This window comes from Python bivittatus, unplaced genomic scaffold, assembly GCF_059951505.1.
Source record: "Python bivittatus isolate LINGU-HERP-01145 unplaced genomic scaffold, Pbiv_v1 ctg000610_np1212, whole genome shotgun sequence".
Classification (NCBI taxonomy): domain Eukaryota; kingdom Metazoa; phylum Chordata; class Lepidosauria; order Squamata; family Pythonidae; genus Python; species Python bivittatus.
Genome location: NW_028277088.1, coordinates 45,561,306 through 45,584,044, shown reverse-complemented (window position 1 = coordinate 45,584,044; position 22,739 = coordinate 45,561,306). Strand labels below are relative to the sequence as shown.

Below are 22,739 nucleotides of genomic sequence, written 5' to 3'. Positions count from 1 at the left end.
ATTTGTCTTAGAAACAATATTATAATGGAGGAAAAATATAGGAATATAATTTTAGGTTTTTTTCAAAGCAATCACAGCAGCCAGATTCCAGGTTCCTTTCGTATCCTTGTCAAGCAAGTGAAATGAGAATGGAGCATTTACATTTTAGTCTTATTTTTACTATTATATTTTTCAGACCAACAGAGAAGTCATGAGAAGAGGGAAATAATAAGGCAGAGATTGGGTTGTATTTCACATTAGCAATTTAAATCATAAAAGCATAGAACTGTACAGTTGGAATGGACCACGGGGTCATCTGGTGCAACCCTCTGCAATGTGCAGGAAAACCAATTAAACAATCATGAGGGGGGGCTGTCCAGCATCTTCTTAAAATTTGCCACAGATGGAGTATCCACATCCTGTCTAAATATACGATTCCACTGTTGCACAGATCTTGCCATTAAGACATTTCCCCTTACATTTAAATGAAATCTGGGTAGCTGTACCATATGCCCCTTGTTTCCTAGTTTGCATATTTAACTGAAAACTTATCAGTGGCTGGAGGTAAAAGCTCTATCTGAATTTAGAAAGCCAAATTATTGAGTCTATGAGTCAAGGCAAGAAGAAAGGAATTTAAAAATCAAAACCAAACATCAATGTTATGTGATATCTAAAGGAAGGCCACTTTCAGCAGGTGGCTTACATTGCTATTTTTGTTGGATTCAAAACAGAACAATATGGACGAGAAAAAACAGAAGTGGTTGAACTGTCTAGTCTGTTGACTTTATTTAGGTCTTTCCTTTGCAGGTGCCGAGGGCTTTCTTAGCAAGCTGATTTTCTTTCTCCTTTTACAACTTGTGGTACAGTTGTAGCAGGACTGGGTCTTCTGCCTTTGCCAGAAGAAATCTTCCTTTTCCATCAAAGTTGGACAATTTATAAAGAACAATTGTATAGAGTGTTTTTTTAAAAATTTTTGCTGGCTCATCTTCTTCCTTTTTTCTCTTTTTTCCCATTTTAGGAAAGCATATAACTTCAAAATATCTTATCATTTGATTACTAAGAAGAAATCTTAATCAATATAGTGGAGTCAAGTCTTAGAGCAACACTGCAAAACCCTATAGTTGTTGCTCTCTCACACTTTTCAGCATGTGCTACTAAAATAACCAGTGGCGTGAAATGCTCAGAGTTGAAGTTTCACAACTTCTAAAAGAAGGAGGTTCTCATATCTGTTTTACTAAGTGTATTTAGAGTTGCAGCTTAGTTTAGTACAATTAAGCTGAGCCAGTTTTTAAAGCAGCCAATAACTGCTTTATTCATGGGGGATCAAGGCTATTACAGTAGTCTTAATGGCAGTGCCATTGCCTCTGAAGACCATCTGCTGGGAGACTAGTGGGCTTCCTTGTGCAGTTGGTTGACCACTATGAGAACAGACAGCTGGACTAGATCTGCCAAGGATCAGATCCAAGAGGGCACTGATTATGTTCTTTGCTAGAAATAGTTAAACAGAGGCTGGATGGCCATTTGTTGGAGATGCTCCAGTGTTGGATTCTTGCATTTGATAGGGATTGGGGTTGGATGACAAGGTCCTTTCCAACCCTAAGTTTCTATGATTCTGTGAAAAATCTCCTACTGAATTATGTGTGTGTACGATCCAAATACAGCTTGTCCTTTCCTTTGCAATAGCTAATCTCTTGTTCTCAGAAGAGGACACAAATGATTGGGAAAAGAGGGTGGCGGAAGCAGGGTATATACCAGATTCTTCAGTTGTTTATCATAGTTCCAAGAATTTCTGGATAGCGAGCCATTATAGCTCTGTTTTGTAGTAATTCTTCATGTCTCTCTACTTATGTGAAGTACTCTAAGCAGCCAGAGGTCCCAATATAAAACCCTTTTCCCTCTGAATATGTTAACAAAAGAAATAGTGGGAAACAAGGATGTAACTGCTTAAACAATATAAAATGTATTGGTTATTTAATTAGGTTGGATAAAATAGCTTAACATTCAGTATGCCAAATATTCAGTACCATGTAACTGTTAACAGTCAAAGGAGAGATGCAACTTGGTCACTGGTGTTCTGGGTCTGATTGCTTGTCCCAGCAACCTCTGAAATAGGAGTGGACACTGCATTGCGATACTGGCTACAAGGTCCACAGGCACAAGTGAATGAAATGCATCTGAGAACCAAGAGGGAAAGATGCTTTCTGAATTTTTCACCAGCAAAAACATAAATGATTGGATTAAGACAACAGTGGCTGAAAGCTAGTGGCTCAGTCACCTGCATGGTATAATCCAGAAGCCTTAAGGAACTGCAATCATCAAAGAAGTCAAAGTACTGTAATACCTTCAGAAAAAGTGAAATGTGATATGGAGTCCAGAAGAGAAAAAATACAATTACCACAAGTAAAATCACTTTCATAGCTTTTTGTTTGCAATGATTTTTGCAAGACAGTAGTGTTCTGATGATCTGCAGATAGCAGAAGCTCATGATGCACATTGGGAGAAGGAATCCAATGATGTTCATTTCCATGTAGCTGAAAACAGGCCAGATTTTTTCAAGGTGTTCTGGAAACAATGAAGTACATTTGCTCTCTGACTTTTGGATGAATATAAAGTGGGGGCTTGCAAACAAAACTGCCAGGATCCATATTGAAACACTAGTAAGATATCCATAGGTAACTGTCCTGGCTTTCATAATACATGTTGCCCGGACAATAGCCAGGTATCTGTCAATGCTTATGATGGTGATGAAAAACATGCCACCAAAGTAGCCCACAGAATAGAAAGAGGAAACGATTTGGCATGAAATGTTCCCAAGTGTCCAGCCTTGTATGATATAAGAAGCCCAAAAAGGAAGAGAAATCACAAAAAGAAGATCAGAGATGGCCAAATTCAGAAAAAAAAAATCGGTGATGCTCTTTTGGTGCCTGGCTTTCAGAATGGTAAGAACCACCAGAAAATTTCCTACCAGCCCAATGGTGAACACCAGGGCATACAACACAGGCAGAAAGACTTGCCCAAGTATCTGGATGTCCATTTTATCACATGGAATGGCGTATTCCTCATAGACAAATGCAGAGGTTACTTCAATATCTTTTTCAGTCATGGTGAATATATGCTTGAAATAAAAATATAAATGAGAAACATAGTTAGGCATAGACATATACAATACTGTTAGAAGTTATAGATTACAGAGCTCTTCAGAAGCATAAGTGAGCCACTTTTAGCTTTTCTTTCAGGGGCATACATGCAAGGAAGCAAACTTAATTTCAGAAGTAAAATGCTCAGGTAATTGTTCTGGGGTAAACTGTGCTGCATTTGATGGGACTTATTTCTGAGTGAAATACAAAGGAAAATGCTGTAAGTCAGACAGATTTTAGTAGGATTTAGTTACACTTAATGCAGTACTGTGTTTCATGTTTTAGTCTGGGCAATCTTTGGATGACCAAGGGTTGTATTTAACTTGTTGGTGTGTGCAAGGATTGTAGTGAATAGAGTCATGATATGAAATGGGAAAGGACATGTCACATATACGGACATGGACAGGACATTGTATTTCTTTCTCTCTCTCTTTTTTTTTTATTGGTGGGAAGAGTTGATTAAAAAAAATTATACAATGGCAGGGTGGGTTATATTACAGTATGTCCTGGCCTCAAAGTCTTTGGAAACTGGTAATGATTTGGGGCCATTGTGGTTGAGGATTGGGGCATAAAAAGAGTTGGGGACCACAAATGGCCAGGGGGCCTCAGATGGATGACTTCTCTTTTAGCTCCTTCCAATAGGTTATATTGTGACTGCTGTTTTTGTAGCTTCACCAATGTTCATTGTCTTATGCTATGAAAATAATAGGTAATATAATATTCTGGCATGTAGCAATACCTAGTCAACCTTGGCTAATATTAAAAAATGCAGCAGGCAAACTCAGCTTCTATTAGTTTCACAGACTTACCAATGCAGTTTTCTTGGCTACAGTATGGATGTGATTAGCCATTGATTTCTTTCAAGAAGTTTTTCAACTTCCCATTTAGTCTATAGGCCTGGAATTCTCTGGTGCTTTCCCATCGAAGTGCAAACAAGGTTCAACTCTGCTTAGCTTTTGAGGTCAGATATGGTCAGCGAGACGCTGCTACTTGCTGAGACCATAATGCGTTAAATGCTACTTGTTGCTTTTTATTGCTACCCCAAACCATTCCCTGATCATAGACGGGAACCTTGGAGTGTCCCACTAGTTGTGTTTCAGTCGGTTGTGTTACACTTGGTTGCATTATAGTTGTGTTACAGTTGGTCTTGTTTTCCCACTATTTGCATTACAATTGCCTTGTTTTCTTTGTGTAGGAAATTTATGAAAAAACAGGGAAACAGAAAATCCCCATGCTGTGAAGTAGTATAGCCTAGCTATACATCCACTCTCTGAGTAGGGTGACCATCACTAAAAAAGGAGATCAAAAGGGATGCAGATTTGCATATAATTTGTTGCCTATATTAATTGGTTATTGATGTGCTTTTCAGCCCCTCATTTCCTAGCCCTTACTGTCTTTTGCTAGCAAGAGTAAGCATCTTGGATGTTTGCATGGCCTTTTTTGGTTTTCTCTGATGGTTCTTTTTCCCACCCGTCCTGTAGGTTTCGGCTAGGCTGGCAGGTGCTGGAACTGAATTCATGAATTCTTGAGAAGAAGGAAGAGCCTTGGATCCAGTGTTCTGGTATCTGCTTTCAGTAGAAACACTATGAAGGGTAAAGGGATGGTTTGTGGTATCTATGCTCTTCCTGGTTTTGCCACTGGTAAACAGACTTCTCTGTTATTTCAAAATACAAAATAACAGAAGTGTCCGCTCTGCTGGTCAGGGGTCATGGCAACTGAAAGCAGGGGTGTGCTGTCAGTTTGTTAACAATGAAGCAAAAGGGAAGTTGGTGAGAAAAGTCTTTACTTAGGGTTTTGAAAAACAAGACATTCTGTTTCTCTTGCTGCTGTCCATCTGGAATCAAGTTAGTCAGAGGGGCAGGAGAGATTAATGCCACCTCAACTTCATCCTCAGGTACTCCCTTGCTGGCATCTCTTAGGCAGGATTGACCTGTAGCCCTTGTGGCACCTGCCTTAGTTCCTTCACCCCTGTGGATGCAACCAGGCTGTGGCTAACAGATGCTTCCTCAGAGTTTCCCTCCACATTATCTCCATGGCTGCAATGTGATATATTATCAAACATTTTTTAAAACAAGGGATGTGCTATTCTCCCAACATTTAACAAGAAGCTCCCCTAAGCCTTCTCTAGTATTAAAGTCCAACTCTTTTGGAGAGCAACAGTTCAGGGAAGACCCGTGTTCACTGCAGATGAAAGCTCTCAAATGCCCTTCAGCTTGCTTCTTAAAAGTTGTCTGTCCTACAGAGCCTTGAGGCTATGGCAGGTTCCCCTGCTCTTTTGTTTAATGGCTTTATTTTGACTAACAAGGCAAACATGTAAGACATAATACGCCTAATATAGAGCTTGCAGCAGAAGGCTATGCCAAGGAAAAGAATGACTAACAGAAGGACCTTGGATGGGATGGGATAGGATGGGATGGGATTGTCCCTGAGCTGATGGAGAGGAATTCCACAGCAGAGGAGTTGCCATCCTGAAAGCCCCCCCATGTCCATGGAAAGAGCTACATATGATACTCTGTGTCTTTGAAAGAGCCTTCAGCTCACACTGAAAGCTGTCTCCAGGCTTTAAGGAGCTGTCATTAAATTATTAATAAAATGGTGAAATACTATATTTCCAAGACAGCTCAACATATAGATAATGCTGTCATAAATAAGATGCAATGGAAAGGTAATGGTCCGTCATTCATTTTGTGAAGATTTTATTTTCATAAAATAAAAACTACATATATTTAGGCTGATGAAAATATGTAAGACATGCTGTGCCACCTCCCCGAGTACACCAATTCTGGTGAAGATTGTTCAGATTGGACCAGATAAGGACACTTTCAAAACAGAGAGCTGAGGTTGGATTTATACAGGCAACTATGTTTTCTGCAAGGAAATATAACTTTATATTCACTTTTGCTTCTATATTTGTACGTTCTAAACATCTCCCAGCTAGCTGTATAAAAATCAGATGCATCACCAGTCTGATGGAGATTAGATGGGGATGGGTGGGAAACAATGATAGTATAATGATAGAGAATTCTAAGAAATCCACATTTTCAAACAGACGCAGAGCAGTGCAGAAAAGACGGTAATTCCAGTCTCAAGTTTGGTCCTTCATGCTAAACACCCAAGCAGTATTGTCATGTTTCACTATAAACCACAAAAGAAGAAGCAAATAAAGGCGGAACTATGAAGAAAAAGTGAAGGGAAAGTTCTCTGCTTGCTTTCTGCAGATTCTTAACAAACACGCACAGAGCACACACAGGCTATATAAATATATATAAATAGAATACTTAGATTTTACCTTTATTGTGTAAAACTAGCAAACTGCAGAAAAAGAAATATTAATTCATATTGGATATAGTTTGGAAATAGTTGTATATGAATGAAATAATATAATTTGTTTTCTGGCCATGGATTTTAGCACCAGAAAAGATCTGCTTCCATAAAAACATCTAAGTCTGCTTTCAATTTCAAATTCGAAACATTTCATTATGTATAATGTATAGGAATGAACAGTATTTAGAGACTATGGGTTGCACGTTATACTTTAGTTATATCTTCGACAAATAATTTAACTTATTGGGCATGCTCTCCAATATAAATATAGATTTTAACATTTTGACAGGAGGTTATATAATTGCACCATTGTATAATTCCACCATTAAAAACTTTAACAAATATTTTGAAAAGATGAAGATCGTAAGACTATCTTAAAACAGACAATTCATTCTTCTTCCCTGAATAGAATATATTGCTATTAAGAATATTGTACTATATACAAGTAATGTATGTTCCTTGCTTCAGAACCCCTTGCTCTACTTGTATTCAATTTATAACCAATTAACTGTATGCAAATTGGCAGCCAATTAATCAACTAAAGTATGATTAATCTTCAGTACATGTTGAGTAGGATCAAGATGATGAGGTAGCCTCAGGAAAAAAAAAAATGGAGAGAAAACCCCTCGTTTTCTTTTTTGAGATATTGTACAGGGCTTCTAGTCTTACCTTAAACAGTTGTCTTGCTGTGAAAAAATGTAGTCTTCAAATCTAGTTTGGATGAGTCTTTTACCTGCTTTAACTTACAGCCAGCATTTCAATAAATGCTCTATTTCTCCATTGCAAAATCAGCAAACAAATTGCTTCCTCAGAAGATCTTGCGTACATTAACAACCACAAGCATGGAGATGTTGGGTACTGCATGCTTTCGTTGTGGTCTGGAATTTCCCGTAGTCTCACGAAAGGCTGTGTTTAGGTTTTTGTTTTTTCCCCCCTTTTTCTTTCTTTTTTGGAATCCTTGAATTTTCTCTGAAAAGAATGAGAATTTTTCAATTAAAAAATGAAAAGTTCTAAGAAATTTTGCTAGCTTAAAAATGCATATACTAGTGTTGTTCAAACTTGGCCACTTTAAGATGAGTGGAGTTCAACTCCCAGAATTACCCAGCCAGCCATGCTGGCTGGGGAATTCTGGGAGTTGAAGTCCATTCATCTTAAAGTGGCCAAGTTTGAACAACACTGGCATATACGCATCCTCAAAAAGCTGTTTCTCCAATTCGCCTCAGATTTTACTTTAAGCACTTTGCAGTCCAACATCCTAATTTATACCCAGAGTGGACTAGCAAGCTCTGCTGCAGTTGTGGACAGCAGCCTGATATCTTAGCAAATATAGAACAGGCCATGATAGAGCTGGTCCTGAATCAGAACTACAAGATTAGTCCAAGATAGGCTAGGTAGGTGGCTCTGGGTTTGATCAAGGGCTGATACTCTCCCATTTGATTGAAAAATACACTCAGCCACCGAAATCATGCCTTTTTGTCCTGTTTGTAGATCTCTAGAAGGCCTTTGACTCCATCTTTAGAGAAACTCTTTGAAACAAACTCAAAGCATCTACAATTGACAGATACTCACCAAATTACAGGCACTCTACAAGAACACCAGTTTGATGGGGAGATGCACTATAGCTGGGCCCCTCTCAGACATGAGGCCAACAGCAAGGGGATTAAACAAGGATGTATTTTGGCTCCTGAGCAAGGAAGAGTTTCTTCCCCCAAAACTGGCCAATAGATCTATATCTGTACTGCTCTACGGAGATGATGCTGTTATACTGTCACAGACACACACCAGTAGGTCTTAGAAGAGCCATGGACCATTTCTGTAGGCAACACTATTTACAAATTAACTCTGAGAAAACAAAGGCCAAGCATTTTCAAGGGGCTTCAAAAAACTACGCTGGATGCTTGGAGGACCCAAGTGGAAGGAATCCCTTGTTTTAAGTACCTGGGTTTCATGCTACATTATTCAGGGAAGCAATAGACTCGTATCGCCCAGATTTCTCTGAATGCTCAAAGGAATTCAGCAGCAATCTTTTCTTTTTCTCTGGAGGTTCGCTCTGTACGTTGTAGTATGTACCAGCTACTTTGAAATTCATTGAAGCCAAGATGCTGGCACAGCAAAGTAGACCAAGCACAATTAGAGGCCTTTTTACTATGCATGCTATATTGTATCACATACTGCGCTTTCTTGTACACAGCCTGGATTTATGACCCATAATCAAGTTTGATTGATTGGTTGACTTGTACCTCTACAGTGTTTCAATTGTCTTGAGGATTGTGAAAGATGAACTCTAGTGCTAGACTTGACAAATTTAATAATTATAGGAGATCTCCATGAGAGATTGCCTTTGGCTCTTGGTCTGTAAGCATCCATTAGCCCAAGTTTAAAGTCAGTCAGCAGTGAGACTTCCATGGAGCTTAACAAGGGCTTCTGTCACTCAATATTCAAAAGTAGGTTAATAATTGTTATTTTTAAGTTATTTCCAATAAGCTGCCCTGTACTTAATGAAATTTGGATGGTAAATTTGTAATGAGTTTATCTTGAGAATGGTCATTTTTTCCTAGTCTTAATTCTTGTTTCATAGGAAATAAGAATAATTATTTCCAATGCTTCCAAGCCTTTGTCAGATTTGAGAGATTGAGCTTTTGTGAATTTAAGATCCCCCTTGGATCTCAGACACACCACTTCCAAACCTGCCAGTTTGCTTAAATTGTACTTGGAAACCAATCAGCAGCTGGTGCAAGGCCTGCATTCTTGATGTTATGTGCTCCCAATGTTGGGAGCTGCAAGATCTTTGTCCTAACAGATTAGAGGGATAATGAGTGCCAAGGAACTGGGGGGACTTGGTCATGCATGGATACACCATGTGGCCCTTACTAGCAGTAGCTGTTACAATCTGCAATCCTCCACCTTCTTCTCCTTCTCCCAGTTGGCTGGGTCTCTGTCACCACAAGCCAACTCCAATAGCTGCATAAAAACTCCCAATGCAAGCTGTGGGCAAACTTGCAAAACTCGGCTGCTCACTCAATATCCAGAAGACCATGGCTCACAGCACCATGACCACACTGAAGCAAAAAACAAAGGACAAAAAATGCATAGTTGGGAGAGCTAACAGGAAGAGCAATCACATCCTCCTCTTACTTCCTGTTCCTAAAATTATTCCTATTTCCCAACCCTAAATGTACTTCTCTTAAGAGATAAGAAATCAACTGCAAAATTTTGTTTTATATCCAGCTTGGTCACTGATTATAGATGATAGGCAGCATTTACTTTTTGTTGGTCTTGTCATGTCAGGAAGACTAAGTTTTTGATATTGGCTCATGTAAATTAAATTAAATTTTCTTGCTCTCCTCCCTTCTCCCTTTCTTTTTGGAGAACACAACTTCTGTTCTTAATGCAGTAATCATAGTGCTGTTTTACCTCCATCTATATAATAAGGAGTGATAATTTTAGTAGCAATCATAGTTGGGAACGAAGGGAAGAAAAGTGAGGAAGAAAGGTGGCTGCCATCTTGTGCTTATATCACCACTGAAGCATCTTAGTTACCACTATTGCTAATCAAAAGAACAGTGGTGTACACCCCAAAATAGGTAAAGACAATCAGGCTGCTTCCAACCTCTGAGGCCTTCAGGCCTAATAAAATAACAAAACAAGAATGCATACACTATAATACAGGATTTAAATATTTTAAGTTAATAGGAACCTTCAAGTGTCAGTGAAAACTCAGGCCAAACGTCTTCTTTTTAGATTCACCTTGATTGCACTCTACTCTTTTCTTTGCACATGAATGTGGCTATTTCTGTGTTTATAGATTATGCATAAAGGGCCTGAAGCACATGGCTGTAATTGAACAACAGCAAGTTCAACCAAATGTGAATGCAAAAAACAGTAAATGCATTCCTATAAATTTACTTAAAGAAGATAAAGTCACTGTTGACTCCAGCTCAATTATTGGTAATTTCATCAACCTGTCCATGGAGTTTTCTCGAACACAAAATGGAAATAGTTTGCCACTGCTTTCTTCTAGACATCCAGAGAGAAGAGCAAATGATAAATGTGCAAGCTGGGTCACCTTTTATACAGGTGTCACGATCCCTTTTATACAGGTGTCATGAACAAACATAGGAATAGAGCTTGCATCATGATGGCATGATGTCTTTTCATCATTTTGATGAACTTTCTAGATTCTTCAGTTGTTGATTCCCCGCACCTTCCCCAACTCCAGTTCAGGCTGGAGGCTTGGTATCTGCCACTGGTCTTGTCTCCATATATCAGAAACTCTGTTGTCTGACAGAAGAGGAAAGCTTCCTTTATTTGACAGACTAAGATCACATGCAGGGTCAGAAAAACCTTGGCCTTTCACCATAATTGCCCTACATGTTATTGGAGATATTTTCTTTGGCAGGTCATCAAATTATAAGATAAAAAGGATGAAATTCATATTTGCATATGAACAACATAATAAACAATAATTTTAAACTTCACCGATAAAAGCGTTCAATATAATTGTATGTATTGAACAATATGTGTGTTTCAAAGTACAACCCACTGTATAAATTATTTTACTATAAATTCCATACAGAAAAAAATAAACATAGAAAACACTGGAAAAGGTTAATGTTTTATAAACAAAAGACATTTCAAAATAGTTTCTTGGCAGTAGTAGTCCTTACATTCTTCCAAGGTTCTACTCTAGGAACTGATTTATGAAAGAAGGACCAAGCCTGATCCATTATTTTTCCCTTTATTTAATGTATCTGTTCAAATATCAGAAATACATGAAGAAGGCATCTAGATTAACATTTTTAAAAACTTTTAAAAAAATGGTTACAATACTTTAATAACAATATGGCAGCTATTGTTCTTATGAATGAAAAACTTAAAACAGATCAAGAAAGAGAATTAACTGAATGAGTATAATGTTAAAACTGAAACAAATGAGAGCATTATAAAGATTGCACCAGCAATAAATATGCTCTCATTTGTTTCAGTTTTAACATTATACTCTTAGTGACTAAAATTTAGTCTTCATAGCTAAAAACTAAGAAAGGTCCAGCCTACTTGCTTATTGCAGATCATATAAAATCTTTTCCACAAAAAGCGCTGATTTTTGAGTTCAACCACAGATGTCAATCAAGAAAAGATAGCCGCCCTTCCTATGGAATGAAATGCCGAAACTTACAATACCTGCCAAAATTTAATTAAAATTGCCTAAACTTTGGATAATCCTGGGTTTGTATCAAAGATCCACTTAGTAGGTAAATCACAAGAATCTGTCCATTATGAATGATAAATCCATAGTATGTACTCCCTCAGCCCCATTTTAGGAGTCATATTTGGATCACTATAGCCCTGAACCCTTCTAGCTTTATGTAATATGAGGTTGACTTTAATAAGAAAATCTCTTTCTCAATGCCTTATCTGATCTCCAATTTGTGGAAAGCAAGAAATATAAATGAGTAGCTATTCTAATGAAGCTATTAAATTTAAAATCTACTTTAAAAGATTAAATGGATGTCCTTATCCAACCACGTTAGCTTATATAATTATAGAAATTTATTTTAAAAATACAGCTTTGGTAAGAGTGGATTCTGTTACTAAACAGGCTTTCACTGTATCCGTGTCATTTGCCAAACGAAACTCTTGTTTCACCATCATGCCGTTAACCTGGAAAAAAAATCAGAAAGGCAAAAATATTATTAAAAGCAAACTGAAAGATTAGACTCTGAAGTTTTTTTTTCTACTTTCGTTCTTTTCTCCCCCCGCTTTTTTTCTTATGGACACTGTAGTTATACTGTGTATCTCATTAGAATTAATAAATACTAATAGAAATACAATCATTAAATAAGGATCTATTATGCTAAGCTAATCAGAGCTGTATGCAATTGTTCAGAATCTGATTACTGATCATGATATTGTTATCTATTTTTAACTTTGGGGACAGAACAATGGAGCTATTACCTCAGGACCAGGAAGTGAATGCCACTCAGTGGAATGACCATAAAGGTCCTCAAACAGAAGAGGGCTGGTTTACCACATTTTGGAGCAAGTGAAGTAATAACAGACATTGCCTTTTAATGAAGGAATGGGATGTACATTTGTTAAGTTAGAAGTCTACTGGGAGAGAAGATAATACACAGCTAAGTATGTGTTGACACCATAGGCCAGAATGGTGGTGTACTGAATGAATATGAGCTGCACAAGAGGTCTTGCTCAGTCATGATGCATTTTAATGCATATTGAACAGAACATATGATGTGGTTTTGTATTAAACTGAAACATTAGCCAATTTAGGCTAGAATTCTCTGCTTTGGTGGGCAAGGTTTCTCCTTAGTGCCAGACAGAGGTCTTCCTCAGCTCTGCCTCTGAGGTTCTTTTGAATCAGGTCTAAGCAGTCAGTGCCCTATAGGATGCTTATGTCTTTAGGATTCTCATTGTGACTCCCTGGGTCTCCATCTGGCTGAGTCTCAAATGTTCAAATCTTCTGTTGTATTTCCAGAAGTTTGAAAGGATAAAATGGATGCCTTAAGTCTTTCAGAGGCTTGAGGCACCCGTTTTGCTTTCAAAATCCTGATCTCCCCCCTTCCAAATTAAACTGTTTTTCCCTGGTTTTGAGGAGATATTTATGGGACAAGATTGATGCCCTGAGTTCACTGATATCATATCCCTTGCAGATTTTGAGGATTATGGCACCCAGTGCACCATGCAAAGCCCACAGATGGCTCTTATCTACCAAAAAGTTGGAAGCCATGGTATAAACAGATTGCAGGTAATCCAGTATAGCCAACAAAGGTATGTACCAACAATCCAGCTTTCAGTGTAGACTGGCAACCTGGGTGACTGAAACAGATTTTATGCAGACCCAGGCTTAAAGCCATACTAAGATAACTAATTCTCCACCTTGAAAAGTCCTGGCAAAAAGATATCGGTCACAGATTCAGGAATGGAATATTGAGATGATCAAATAGACTGGGATTCAGAGAGCTTGCTTATATGCACAGGGTTTGCATATACTCAGCTAGCTTATATTTAATAGATTTCTCAACACTGCTTTCTTAGACATGATGGAATCCTTCTGGGCTATAAAGAGGCAGAGGAATTCAGTATCACCTTTATCTGCTTATAAATGAGGAATAAAGAACAGGTTTTCATAATTTGTGCACAGCCAATTAATGTAAGTTTACCTTTGTGAAAAGATCCCCAACATGCCAGTTCTGCCAATGAGCTGAAAAGACTTCATCCATAGCAGTAATCATTACTGAGCCTGTATTACTGTTACGTAAAGACACGAATCCTGAAATAAGAAAGCAGAGTGGCTTGTTATTTTTTTAATCCATTTCTGGACATTTCAATAACATTAATGGAACTGAAGTGTATCAGAACTGTGCCTCTACTTTTTGTGTATATTAGGGAATGATGTTTTCAAATATAGCCTTTTCTTTCCAGTACATGGAACTAAAATTCAGATTTGATGCATCAGGAAATTTTGCTGTGTAAATTAGTGAACTAGGATATCAGCCCAATTCTACAGGATGATATGCAAAACATTTTGAGGGGAAGTCTGAACTAAAGATCATTTTGCTTTAGAGCAGACCTACAGGATCAAGAGGTAGTAAAGCTGCATGGTTTACAGTGTTCTACTATAAACTCCACTCCACAACCATCTGCTTTAGCGGTAAAGATGAGACTGCTTTTCCTGAAGGGCACAGGAGTTGGCCTATAGACATCTCTGTCCTAGACAATACTGGACTCCCTTGTTCTAAATACAAGGCATCCTTTGGGACTTGTGTGCTACAAGATAAGTGAAGTATGACACAATGTCACGTTAGTAGCCACAAGAGAGGAAATGCAAGGCCCCACATTCTGGGCCATGAGGGGTTTGAAAACCTCCTGTCTAGATGGTAGAAGAGTCCCAAGTACACAGCAGCTGATATCCCTGCATTACAGGAATAATTCATTATGAGCCCTGCTATGACACAACTCACTGGAGCAACAAGCAAGTACTGATGGGTTAAAGCAAACAACAAAAAAAGATCTATGGACTTTCATTGCTAGGTTACATAAGTTAGGTGTCAGAAGAAAAAAATGGCCTTTCTGGCAATATTGCCAATTTTTTTCTCAAACTATAGAGTTTCCAAAAGTTTAGCAATCCCTTCTCCTAAGGGAATGATACCTGAAGAAGGTTTAGCAGACATGAGAAGAAACTTTCTAACTCTTCTAGCTTTGGATGCTTCATAATTACTCTTTAGAAATTCACCCTAATCTTAACAACATTAACTGTGCAAACCCTATCCACGTTAACTCAAGAGTCCGTCCAGTTAAGAACAGTGTGGCTTAATCACGATTATGGGAAACAGTTGCACTCTAAGTACTGTGGAACTTGCAGCTCTTTGCCAATGGAGTTGAGGTATATATACAGTATGCATTCATTGATGGCAGTCCTTTGATTTACTCTTACCTTTTTGACTGGAATATACAATAAAATAATCACTGGCTGTAGGCAGCTTCCGCTGTTGCTGAAATTTCTCAATCTTATCATCTGCTTCTACTATTCCATAGTCTCTGTCATCTGTGTTATGAGATGGAAATACTTGTAATTAAGACCATACAGTTGCTTTCACCAAATTTGTATGAATGCTAACATCATGGTCATCAAGTCCTTCACTACACCTTAAACACGGTCAACAGTTAAACTGGAGAAGTTGATGTGATATTATAGAAATCCATGAATATTTCAGCCAATCTTGGAACAGAGCTCTCAGCAACAAATTGTAATGGGCTGTGAAAATGACCTTGAGGAACAGGAGGAAGAGCCGCAGCCAAGGCAATGGTCAGATAAGAGAAATCTGAGTCCAGAAGAAGACTGGAATTTGAGAAAATGTCTCAGGCTTGACCCTCCCTAGTTCTCTTTACGATAAAGGCAAGGAGGAGGGAGGCATATTCAGAGATTCTGTTACTGTAACCCCATAATAAAAGCAGTTTTAGTGTTCATAACTTTGGTGTTCAAGTCTGGTCTACCTCAAAAGACTGACACAAATGTTCATAGCTTCATTCAGGTAAAGTTTTTCTTCAGCTTGAATTAAAGCTAGAAATAAGCTGGGGAGAGGAACTCTCACTCAATGTCAAAGGCAGGACAGTAAAGTATTCATAAACCTGAGAAACTCTTTGGTGATTATGGATTAAGGAAAAGGGGTTCAAGTTTGCCAAGCCTCAAATTTGAGGGAGCCTGTGTATTAAAAGCTGTAAGCCTATACACACTAAATCCAAGCAAGCAAGTTTATCCAAACTCAGTAGACTCTTTTGGAAACAAACATGGATACAAGAAGGCATAAAGAGTAGACAACTTCTAGCATAATTGCAATAACTAGCCAATTCCCTCTATTTCATGGGTACTTGCTAAGCCTATCAGTACAGTGAAAAATGTATTTGAGACAATGAGGGTTTGTTCATCATACAAGTGATGCCTTTGGTATTATTAACTATTATTTCCCTCATTTTATTTAGAGAATAAACTCACCTCAGACCACAGAGGTCTTTGGGGAATATGTGTTTAGTGGAACTGATTAAAAACTACTATAAGAAAAGATGATTAGAGCCTTAAGAGCCTTGAGCTGAGAGACTCAAAAAGCAGTTGAATGGCATATTGCCTACTCTGTTGAGAACTGCACACCCACAAGATAGTTGTGCTGAGGATAGTCATAAGGACCAAGGGCCAGGTCAAGCCACCATTGTAGGAGAAACCCAATAGCAAAAGCTTCTTCATTCATTACTTTAGACAGGCCTATATTACCTTGTAACAAGAGATTTTCAGGCTCTTTTCATCATTCCCCACCATTGAACAAGGCTGGCCCTTATGATGAAGCTCTCTCACACATCAATTTCTTTCCCTGACTTGCAGCACAAATGCCTTTTCTCACTATCTGTCAACTCTGGCTGAGTTCACAACTGGTAAACTCTAGTTTGTTTAACCACAATCATCTGAAGGTGACAATTGGATGGGTTAACATAACATGCTAAGCCAAAAACAAGTGAGCCACATTTTCCCTTAATAGATAATAATCTGCTCAAAGTTAACGGACCAATTAAAAGATAAAGATGTGGATAAATTTATGGAAGAATGGTTCCCTTTCTTGAGTTACACAGAAGAATCACAAAATATAAAAATAACTGATACTTAATGTAATAGTAATATAGAAGTGGAATAAGTATATAAAATAGTATAATGAGACAAGAAAATAGTAAATTAATAGTAATAGATTCACTGTGAAGAGATCTGGAAATCGCTGTATGTATTGTTCTATGTGTAATTTTTATGTATATAAATTTATTTATAATTATATGGTTATATGTTTGTTTTTTTAAATAATAAAGTTTGTTTTAAAAAAAGAGATAATAATCTGTTACCCATTAAGTGCCAGCAATTTTCCCTGCCCAAAGGTTAATTTTCTGATCTATTCTTTTGAAATTCATGTGCAGACCTCAAATTTCTGTATAGTGCACCAGAAGTACAAAACGAACAATCAGTTGGCAAAAACAGAAATGTCTTGATTATATTAATAACAATATTTTTCAATGCATGCAACAGGTTTGAAGTGTACTGACTTCCTTGGCAGGCTTGAATTATAAATATTTTAGGCTTTCCTTGGAGCTTAGGACAGTTTTTATTGTTGAAAAGTAAAAATATTTCATCCAGAATTATTTCTTTCTTATCCGGGTCCAAAATAATGCCTTGTTTTCCATGGCTCATAAGGGTAATGAGGCAGCAGCTGATCTCCTCAGTCGAGGTGTTGATATACTTCTGGAACTCTTTTAGATCGTCCATTAATTTCTGTTAAAGTGACCAAGAATATTACAAATCACATATATAACACATAACTTTTGTAACTGCTACACAGAGATTAAAAGATAAAACAGTTGCTTTGCCAGGGTCATAAATAGACAAGAAACAAAAGGAATAAGGAATGGTGAATCAAAAGGAAAAGAAGCAAATTCAGGTTCCAGTGCCAGTCTGTTAACATTTATAACCCAATCAATATGATATAATCTTGAACTGCATAACTCTCTACTTTGTTTTGAACAAACTTCCATGGCTGCTGTTCTGGGTATCACTAGATATCCAGAACATACACACACTGTCTAGAGCCCGAAAATAAAGTTTTCTTCAAGTCAAACCTGACCTGTGTTGACTTGATGGTCACATACAAGCAGTCTTCTTGGCAGCAGTGTACACATGCTTTGTGATCGCCTCATTTCAGAATATCCTTTGATTTCCATCTAGCATACAATCCTGCTTCCTTGAAAGTCCCCCATTCAAGTCCTAACCAGGCCTGATCTGACTTATGTTTGAAGTCCATACAAGTCAACCAGGTATGAGTCTGGTTGTTGACTCTGAGTCACCTGAGCAGTGCTAGAGGCCAGAATGTGCTTTCCATAAGCTCTCTAGTTCTAGGGCAGTTGGCAGTTGAGGCCGATGTTCTTCCTGACAGGGAGGGGAGAACAAGCTTCCTGCACTAACTCCTCTGGACAATGGAAGCTCCAAGTTGCTGTCTCCCTGTGCTGTTTGTCCTGGGAGGAAATGGTGCAACTTCTCAAGCGCTCTTGGCTTCCTCGTCTATGAGAAAGGATTTAGTTTTTCTTCAGTTCTGTAATCCAAAACCACTATTCTATGTTCATTAATGCAGGGTTTTTTTTAGGCCATCTTGGTATTGAAACTGACAGGATTTCTAGCTTGTTAACAAGCTAGCAGCAAAATGGATGAGGAAATTTTCCCTTCCCATAGAAACTCAGGTGGCTAGAATTCTAGCAGGCTATTTTTTTTTTAGAAGGTTGATAGAAGAAGATAGAGTTAAGCCTTTTTCCTAATGACAAGCACAGAAACAACCAAGGATGGATGGAATCTTCCTTCTTTGTTGCCCCTTTGACTAGGGAAGTGGCCAATTCATAGCCATATTATAGTTTTTAAATTTCACAGATGGAAAGAACTAGTTAATTTCTTAGTGGTACAACTGTACCACTGCATATGAATCATGTTAATTTTTAATGGTTTGAAATTCTGAAATCTGCTATCAGTGTTACTGTGGATGCTAATGTTTACTGAATTAATTCTTCAATATTTAATGCATTCCTGGCCTTAATATTGTGACAACATTTGGCAATTCACTATAAACCTCTGAAGATCCCTTCTTAAAGTGCGATTTTAAGAACTTACCTCTTTGGAAGGATTTATGCAGTCTTGTAAAGGGGTAATAAACCTGCATTTCTCAAACAGTTTTTTCATTTTTCCAATATCCTCTTCGGAGCCATCTCTGTTTTTCGTTACGCACATCATGAAGGCAACACGCCGATTGCGCATTTCATAGCGTTCCTGAAAAAGATTGTGGAATATTTGTTGAAAGTCAGTTGAAGGTTTTCAAAATATCAGTCAAGCTTTTAAATTCTCAAGAACATCAGAAAAGACAGGATTCCCAGTAAAAACAATTTGATCACGTCCATCAGTTGATTCAGTCAGCAGCAAGAACTGACTTGTCCATTCACAGAATAGCCATGGCCAGTCAGAAAACCTCTGTTTTCCAAGAGTTAAACTTATGAGGGTAAAAAAAAAAGTGAGGTTTCCAAGTGTTTATGACACAAATCTGACCAAAAAATTTCTTTATAATTGCACATTCTTAGATGGCAAAGCAACAAAGTTCAGCAACTTGTCCATGAAACTGAGCATAAAGCAGAAATGAATGAACGGGATCATCATGCATTATGTTTTCAGGGATCAGAAACCAGACCTGATTTTGTGTGATGGAGCAATACTAAAATAAAATATCCAAAGTCTTGTGAGATTTCAGTAATCTAGCCCCAGGATATCTTATGAAAATTTGGCATTTCATTTATTTTGCAAGATTTGTGATGTCATGAATTTGGGGCTTTTTATTAATTCATTTGTTTATAATTTGGGGAGCCTTGTGGATACTATCTAGGAGTAGCAGCAATGTCATGATACTACTGGTATTAAGGGGCCTGGGGAGGGGGCATTGTGTTGGCAACCCATAGGAAAAAAAAGAGGAAGCATTTCTTTATCACTGAATAAGTGCATCTTAACCACTGTAGGTACCACCTATTGAAAACTACTAAAACTGTGAACATTTCCTACAAAAGAAAGTCATCTGTAATGAGAAAATCATTCCTGTTTGGCAGTATAAAAGTTTGGCATTAAGAAAGAATTACTTTCTGCATCTTTGTTTGTGATGGCAGAGATGGATTATTTTCCGACATGTCTCTGCACCCCTCAGGAAGTTATATCAACTTTGAAGATGTTGTTGCCACAGCTGCCTGTCTTTATCTAAGAAAGGCCTGAGCCCTTTCCGGCATGTTTCTAAATCAAAATGGCCCCAGGGCCAATAAACAGAATGGCTGAGACTGGCACTGTGCATCCAGGCCTCACAGCTTTTCCTTAATTAAAATCTAAAATGAATGCAAAAAATTAGTAAAATGGGGTGACTGGGCTGGCACCGAAGAAGGGATCTCCAGCTCCTAGAACGCAAAGAAGATGCTTTTGAAGTCCATGTTCCAAGAAGGACATGTGCTGAAATGGTGGTGGTCAAGTGGGTTCTTGAAGCATATCATTGAAGTGCCAGGAAAATTGGTGTCCCCCATTTCTGCCTCTAGTGCCAGTCAATCTCACAACTCCATGAGTGGGAGGGTCCACAAGTAACACATGGCTTGCTCTAATTGTGAATTCTTTAACTTTCGGACTCTAAACTTGACCAACATTCCAAGTTATATATGCAAGGTTTTTTATGACTAACTCAAAAAATAAATAACTTGTTATCAGTTTTTACTTTTAAAAGAATCTTACAAAGTGCAAAGGGTCATTACTGCAACATATTACAGGGACTGCCCATCCCAAAAGATGATGATGGCTGGAAATACTATAGACAGAACACCTCCTGTTCCTAAACCAAGAAACAGGCAGTACTTGATAAATATATGAAGAATCGCCACGAAACAGCAAAGAACCATGAATTTAAATGCCCCAACTCTTCTGAAAAATGAATAGCCTGACTTACCAGGTGTGGTTCATCTTCAGGAGCATCCTCACATTCCCTTTTACAAGGTGTTTTTGATGGCTTGGGTGCACTTGGTTCTTGCCCAACAGAGAGACACAGACAGAAAGTTGAGATGCTACAGTTTTATGTTAATACCTGAGTTATTGATGCCTGTATAGTGTTTTCACAGTTACTCTCTAAAGGTCCTGTACTGCTTTACACCAGTTGTTGTTAGAACGAGGGCATAAAAATACTCTGCATCAAGAGAAAGCCAATGGGTTATGGTGGGTTCAAGAAAATAGCAGAAATATCTGGTCCAACCCCTCCTGCATCGCTGCCCTCCCCGCAGCAGTCAGCACCCTCCTCCCAAATCTAAGACTCTACAGTACAGCGCAGTCATTTCTCTACAATGCTAACGAAAGACGTCCCGATATAATTTTATTTTAAAGGGGGCAACCGTGTATTGGACCGCCACGGGATGGCGCTATGGCACCGAAAGTAAGCGCCGATGAGGCTGGAAAAGGAAGCGAGCGGTCCGCGTTCAACGGCGAGAGAGGGCGCGGATCGGGCAGCGGGAAAATGTTGGGACTGAGCCAGGGAGGAAAGAAAGGGGAAGGCCGTCGTGGGCGGGCAGGAGGACGGGTGTCGTCTTCCCCAGCCTGCTGCGAGGAAGACTGCTCCCCAAATGTACCCTGGATCGCAGGGTCTAACATCCTGAGCTCGGGGTGGTTGCGAATGACAGGCGTTGTAGTCCAGCACCGCTGCAAGGCACCGGGCGGCGAGAGGTCGCTGGGTCCCTGAGGTGGACTCGGTCCTTCCCACTTCCTCTTTCCTCGGTACTTACCCCGAGGCTTTGCACCCATTTCCCTCAGTTTGCCGACGAGGTCCAGGCGGGGCACGCGCTCTAGCGCCACCGCGAGCACTGGCACGGCTCGCTCTGTATAATGCTGCACCAGGAGATCCGCAAGCCCGAAGCTGCTGTTTGATTTGTCCAGCGCACTTCTACTGATTTTGCGGGAGCTTCTAGCGCTCTCTTCCTCCGTAGAAACAATTTCTAAGTAGTACTTAAGTTCCTTGAATTCATCCCCGCTCAACTCATCTAGGACGCGTTTGATTTTCTCCCTCTCCATTTTTTAACCGTCCTCTGGCGTGACCCTCGCTTTCGCTTTTACTTCTGCAGGAAGCAGCTGGCCTCGGGCTTGGGGGGTGGGGAGGAGCCCTTTCCTCCCCTCCTGCTCATTGTAAGGAATAACAGCCCTTTTCACGGAATGGCCCTCAAGCGTAGGGCCGTCTCGGAACAGGTGCCTTCCCGATCAGGTGAATTCAATTTCTGTAACGACCGTTGGACAGGGGTGCAGCAGGAGCGCATCGTAACTCCAAAGATGCCGAAACTCTAGCACAGCTAAGGAGCTGCACAGCGCGGCCGTGCCGTTTCCAACCCCTCCTTCTCTTTGTCTTGAGGCAGCAGCGCGTGCGGTGGGCAGTGTCCGGATCCCACATCTGCCTGTCGCAGGTCTGTGGGAGGGATTCGATAGGGGGATAAAGATGCCAAATCCAGTGGCCGACTGACCAACGATAATTTATTCCATTTATATGCCGCCGGACTCCTGGTAGACTCTGGGTGGTCTGCCATTATTAAAAACATTTAAGAACAACAATAATACAAAATACACACAAAAAAGCACAAGGCATAAGTACAACGAGGGTAAAGAAAACAAACAGAGGGGGACAAGGAGGAAGAAAGGGGCATCGGTCATCCTTGCCAAAGACCCGGGTAAAGAGCCAGGTCTTTAGGACTCTTCGAAGCACCGATAGGGTTGGAGCCGTTCAAATTTCGGGGGAACCTCGTGGGCAGGATTGCCTGCAATGCCAGCTGCTGAGGGAGCCAAACCATCCTACTCTTCTTCCAACAGGGATAGCTCGAGTGGCGTTTCGCAAACATATAGTTTTTGAGAGTAGAATTTTTGAAAAAATAGAAAAAAATAGAATAAAAAATGTTCAATACTAAATGAAATAACTAATGAAATATTAACATTTAATATAGTTAAAAATTGTTATAAAATAAAATTTTATTTAAATATATATATATATATATATATATATATATATATATATTGTATAAAATATATGTATATGAATATATATATATTGTATAAAACAAAATTCTTTTTGAAAAAAAATAGAATTAATAACATGAGCGTGCCTGGGTAACGAGTTCCATAGTTGTGCATCTTCTGTCACTCTTAGCAGCCTCGGGCACTTTAAGGCC

General features: G+C 39.0%; 2 protein-coding genes across 2 annotated transcripts; both read right to left on the bottom strand.

The window, feature by feature from the left end:
• Positions 1-963: 963 nt before the first annotated feature.
• LOC103066608 (CX3C chemokine receptor 1) lies at positions 964-7,244 on the bottom strand. Its single transcript, XM_007432676.3, has 2 exons — positions 7,110-7,244; positions 964-3,094 (listed from the first exon to the last, which is right to left on the bottom strand). Exon 2 carries the CDS (start codon positions 3,080-3,082, stop codon positions 2,021-2,023), a length of 1,062 nt encoding a protein of 353 aa, XP_007432738.1. The 5' UTR covers positions 3,083-3,094; positions 7,110-7,244; the 3' UTR covers positions 964-2,020.
• A 3,920-nt stretch (positions 7,245-11,164) lies between these two features.
• Positions 11,165-21,880, bottom strand: CASP14 (caspase 14). The gene is made up of 7 exons (XM_007432671.4): positions 21,315-21,880; positions 20,492-20,568; positions 18,643-18,798; positions 17,037-17,262; positions 14,893-15,003; positions 13,619-13,728; positions 11,165-12,101 (listed from the first exon to the last, which is right to left on the bottom strand). The coding sequence occupies exons 1-7, from the start codon at positions 21,598-21,600 to the stop codon at positions 11,991-11,993; spliced, it is 1,077 nt and encodes a 358-aa protein (XP_007432733.1). The 5' UTR covers positions 21,601-21,880; the 3' UTR covers positions 11,165-11,990.
• Between the last annotated feature and the right edge of the window lie 859 nt (positions 21,881-22,739).